Here is a 5,309-nt window from a genome sequence, read left to right as displayed (position 1 = left end):
GCGCGGCCGGCGCGGAAAATCCAGGCAGCGACTGCTGAGCGCGCCCGGCACGGAGCGAGTGGGACAGCTGCGCGCCCCGGCCATGCTCAACTTCGGGGTCCCCCTGCGCCCACCGGCGGTACGTGCGGGGTGCTGCGAGGCGGCGGGGGGTGTCTGTGGGGGTGAAGCGGGGTGCGGGGGTGCTGGGTACCGCGGCTCGGCGGGGAGCGACCCCGGGCCGCGCCGCGCTGCGCTGTCAGGCGGGGGCTGCGCTGCCTCCCTGCATGCAGGAGAGGCGGGGCGGGGCGCGAGCCGGCAGAAGTAGGTGAGAGGTCGCGGCGCGGCGATCCCGCCTCACGCTTCCGACCGCTGCGCTGCAGCCGCCGATCACGCTTTGTTCACATGCGCCCACCCAGCGCGGCGCCAGCCAATGGGCCGCCGCGCCGCCCGGCCGCGGGGACCAATGGGCGGGGGCGGCGGGCGTGCTGCTCGGAATGTTCGCAGTGAGTCACCGGGGCGCCGCGAGGTGAACGTGGCGCCGCGCCAGGCGCCTCCCGCTCCCGGCAGCCCCCGCGCGCCCCTCCCCCCGGGGCGGCCTCGCCCTGGCGCGGGGGCCCTGCTCGGGCTCGGCTGCTTCTGCTCCAGGAGATGTTCCCGGAGTCGCTCAGAGGCGGCGTCACTGGTTTGCCTCATGGCTCTGACTGCGCCAGCCGGGCAGGGCTTTCCCGGCAGCTTGTCCCAGGAGAGCCCCCGGGCAGGCACGGCCCTAGTCTGCGCGTCCTCGCAGGCTCGGGTCACGGCGCCCGCTGTGTGCCTCGCCCAGCGCCTTCCCTTCTGGTCCTTGATGCCCTGGCAGCAGCCCGCAGCCTGACGCCTCGCTCTTCTTTTCGTTCCCTGCCACTGCGTGCATCTACCCGGCCTGGTGAACAAAGGCCGAGTACAGGGGGAGCGTCATCCCCCAGTCAAACTGCATGTTGTGCCCAGTCGCGTTGTGATGGCAAGATGACTTAAGGTGGGGTCTGAACCCAGACGGGAAAGAGGGAAAGCAAATGAAGTTGCTTTAGGAACAGACTCGCCTGACATCAGAATTCAAAATTGTAATTATAAAATAATTTCTGGATTTCGTTGGGTTTTTAAATGTGTTTGCCCTTGGTGCGAGGGAAATGCACACCTGCAGCCCTCATCAGTCCGATCCCCCCTTTTGTGATCTTCATACAGGATGTGATAAAGTTCATGCTTTGAAAATACTGCATTTGCTCCATAAAGCAGGATGTGTTTTCCATGTTGCATTTTCTATTTGTAATTCATCTTTTAATCAACTGTTTCACCAAGGAAATCACCAAGTGAGCTAAACCTCCCCCCCCCCCTTTTTTTTTTTTGTCTCCCAGGAGGTAGGAATGGAGGTGATTTTCAAAAAGCAGAATGATATTAGATGTTCATGGAACACTTCCACTGAAAAGAGTGACTATGAAGCTGTAGAAGCTCTTATGTCTATGAGCTGTAACTGGAAATCAGACTTCAAGAAATACGCTGACCTGAGACCAATAACACCAGCATCTGATATGTCAGAAGAAAATGACGACAGCCTGCTTTCCAGTGTAGCAGACTTTCACACAATACCAGCATTTGTAAGTTTTTTGTATCAATGAATTACTCTTTCAGTGTTTAGATACCATGAACGGTCAGAAATAATTGCCCAGTATAGTTATCTGATTATGTTGCATTTCTTTTCCTTAGTGCTTGACTCCACCCTACAGCCCTTCAGATTTTGAGATGTCTCAAGTAATTCATCCAGCAGCACCAGCGCCATCTACTGTGCAATCCAAATCATCCACCAATATTTCCAAGCCTGTTTCTGTAACGCCTTATAAAGAGACTGAAAAACCTTCAGCATCAAGAGTGTTGAAAGCTCAAGCAACAAGTGTCATTCGCCATACAGCTGATGCACAGCTCTGTAATCACAAAACTTGTCCACTGAGAGCTGCCAGTGTGCTGAAGTATCAGGATAGTATTTTGAAGGAAAATAACAAAAAACCTAATGAAACTGCACAAGAAAACTCATCTGGCGCAACTGTGTCATCATACAGAACAATAAATGACAATAATAACTCACCTGTTGTAGAAGAAAGACCAAGTATAGTGCCACCTCTTAGTCCAGTACCCCCAATACAGACTTCAATTAGTAGACCTCAGTCTGTTCCACAGTCAGCACAACAATCCTCAATGATCGTACCCTCGTCTGCTGTGCCAGCCTGTGGGGTCCCACCTGTGCCAGTCATTTGCCAGATGGTTCCACTTCCTACAAACAACTCTGTTGTGACAACAGTAGTGCCCAACACTCCCTGTAGCCAACAGTCTACCGTTTGCCAGTCTATGATGTTCATGGGAACTCAGGTTCCTAAAGGAACTGTTATGTTTGTTGTGCCCCAGTCAGTTGTGCAGAATACAAAGGCTCCAATTATTAGTCCAAATGGTACTAGACTCTCTCCTATAGCCCCTGCCCCAGGTTTTACACCTCCTACAACAAAAGTCACGACACCAGTTGACTCTTCAAGGATTAGAAGTCACATTTGCAACTATCCAGGATGTGGAAAGACTTACTTCAAAAGTTCACATTTGAAAGCCCATGTGAGAACACACACAGGTAAGTCATTAGTCAGTGTCCATTACAAATTCAGAGAAAGGTCTGTTTTGTATACATTGTTTATTAGTGTTCTAGGTATTTTTACCTATTTTTCTTACCTACTTGGTTACTAATGTTCTGGCTTTGTGGGCAAATCATGGGGCAGTCCTGTTAGCACTTACATTTGCTTGATGCCTATTGATAAATCTGTTACAACCTTGAAAAAGAGGACTCAGTTGTAATAGTCTTGTCATTGAAGCACATTAGAGTTATCCTTCAGGTGTCTAGTCCAGCTCTTAATAAAGCTTGGAAGTGAGGACTTGTCTTGTATGGAACTATACCTTTTGCAATAGTCTCTGTGAAATAAGAATATTTGTACACAGAGAGCTTTTGGTTTAGCTTAATTCACTTTTGAAGCTTATTTTGAAAGAACTTCCCTATGCAGAAAAGCTTCAACTATAAGTGCACTGGGAGAAGACAGTGGCTATGCCTATTTTCACACGCAACTTTGCCACTGCACTTCCAGCTGGTCAGGTAACATCCATCCCTTTTCTTACTACAGGCCGCATTCTTGGCAGGCTATTTATCACCCCAAGCCTGCTGTACATTTATAGCATATGTAAGCACAGGTTAGAATGTCTGAAAACAGTTAGATCCACAAAACATGCAACTTGAGCCCTCTGTTTTCCAGATTTGAAAGGTGAGTGTGTTAACCCTTTGTACTAACTGGCTCCCTGATGATGTTGACAAACCTTATTAACCCAGTTAGAAATCATTCTAACATTGCAGATCTTTGAAGAAACCTTTTCTCTCTACTGGAAGAATAGAAATTGGTCTAACAAATAGTTCTGGTCCAAAGCTCATGTTTCTCTGCTTTGTTTCAGGTGAAAAGCCCTTTAGCTGTAGTTGGAAAGGCTGTGACAGAAGGTTCGCACGTTCTGATGAACTGTCTCGGCATCGTAGAACACACACTGGTGAAAAAAAGTTTGCTTGCCCAATGTGCGACCGGCGGTTCATGAGGAGTGACCACTTAACAAAGCATGCACGTCGCCACTTGTCAGCTAAGAAGCTACCGAACTGGCAAATGGAAGTGAGCAAACTAAATGACATTGTGCCACCTGCATCTGCAACTCCACAGTGAAAGAACTCCTCAAGTTACTGGAAGTAACTGTTGTCACTAGTGTGTATCAGCAGCAATGTAAAAAAGCTTCCACTTCAAGTCTGTTGCTCTTTAGTGCCAGCTATTGAAGGCACTGTAACAGAGAGGCAAAGACACTTGTGCTCTGGCACAGGAAGCATTACTGAGAGACCCAGTGACTAATAATGGAATGTCGGGTTGTGTTTGCACTGGGTGGAGCGAGGAGAGAAAGTGAAGGGTCTAGAGCAGAGGAGCACAGGGAGTGCAGGGTTTTGAATTTTTAGCAATTATTTGCATATAGTACAGGTTGGTCTGGTGTAAATTGCACAGGGAGTTTGATGTTTGAGACCAACTCAGATGACAACTTTCAAAACTATTTTGAGTCTTTGGTAGAACGCAGACTAGAGGGAGAGAGAGAGATCAGTGCATGGTACAAACAAATATAAAATGCACCTGTTCGAGATAATATAAAGTAAATATCCTACTTCTGTCACCTTTCTTTGATAGGATATGTATTTGATGTTTTGTAATCACATTGGAGTGGTAACTTTGAGGTGGGTTGGGGCTCAGCTTTCTTGAGATTTAGGCCTGGTAACTCCGGCATACAGTTTTTTAACACACAGTGTATGCCATGTATGCTAGGTTGACAATATTGTCAAACCTGGTTTTTGTATGGGGGCTGCCATATGGCTAGAAAGAACCAAAAGTATCTGAATCCCCATTAATGTTGTTTTTGTGATTCTTTTTAAAATCTCGTGATTATCATGATTGGTTATATATAGGCATCTTATGATGCTTTTGCTTTTAAGTTGCTTATGGGTTTCCTTTATACTTTTCAACATTTTACACCACTGCATTTTTTTAAACAGATACAGTGCACTTTGTTTTAAAGCAATGTAACCTTTAAAATAACTGTGGGTTTAAGAAAGGAAAAACAGGAATATTAGGTTACTTGATGCTGTTACTTTTAAGCGATGGTTTCTATTAGAGAGAAATGGTCTCTATGTAAAAAGCTTCTGTTCTATGCTGTATTAAGTTTAGGAGTCATTTGAAGCATAAAATAAGGTAGTAAAGTCACCAGCCCTGAATTAATACTGTAGATTTGTGACAGTGCATCAACTTTCACGAATTGTATTTCTATTTTATCCTACTATTCTGAGTACATAAATATAGAAAAGTGAAGAGTTTGAAAATAGTGTATTAGATACGCTCTTTTGTGACTACTTTAAAGATTTGCACAATTTCTTATGTTGTACTTTATACCTTGTTTACAATAAAGAACAGTTTTCTTTAATAACAGATTTATATTGTCTTTCCCTTATGTGATACATATTGACTGCATTATTTGCCTGAGGAACCCACTAAAGGCCAGTGCAACATCACAATCAATATTAGCCTTGTAGTGAAAGTCTAGGTCACGACTCTTTAAATGTTTTTAAAAAGCCAGACATGGTTGGTAGGGCTGTGTGAATCTGAATTGAAATGGGAGGCTCCAAAACAGCTCCAAAACAAATTGGAAGGCTCCAAAACGTTTTGGAGAATTTTTGGAGCTTCGGAGCCAGGCTTGCA

General features: G+C 46.1%; 1 protein-coding gene across 3 annotated transcripts; it reads left to right on the top strand.

The window, feature by feature from the left end:
* The first annotated feature begins 6 nt into the window (after positions 1-6).
* On the top strand, positions 7-5,041 carry KLF10 (Kruppel like factor 10). Of its 3 annotated transcripts, none has more exons than XM_019551510.1 (4): positions 7-118; positions 1,368-1,607; positions 1,717-2,623; positions 3,487-5,041. In XM_019551510.1, exons 1-4 carry the CDS (start codon positions 83-85, stop codon positions 3,741-3,743), a joined length of 1,440 nt encoding a protein of 479 aa, XP_019407055.1. In that variant the 5' UTR covers positions 7-82; the 3' UTR covers positions 3,744-5,041. The 3 variants fall into 3 exon arrangements, with proteins under 3 accessions (XP_019407055.1, XP_019407073.1, XP_019407064.1); XM_019551528.1 differs by lacking the exon at positions 7-118 and adding an exon at positions 595-991; XM_019551519.1 differs by lacking the exon at positions 7-118 and adding an exon at positions 595-1,076.
* Positions 5,042-5,309: the final 268 nt, after the last annotated feature.

The sequence above is a fragment of the Crocodylus porosus genome, unplaced genomic scaffold (genome assembly GCF_001723895.1).
Source record: "Crocodylus porosus isolate Cpor-Errol unplaced genomic scaffold, CroPor_comp1, whole genome shotgun sequence".
NCBI lineage: Eukaryota > Metazoa > Chordata > Crocodylia > Crocodylidae > Crocodylus > Crocodylus porosus.
Note: the sequence above shows the minus strand (reverse complement) of the source record. Positions and strands in the feature narration are given on the sequence as shown.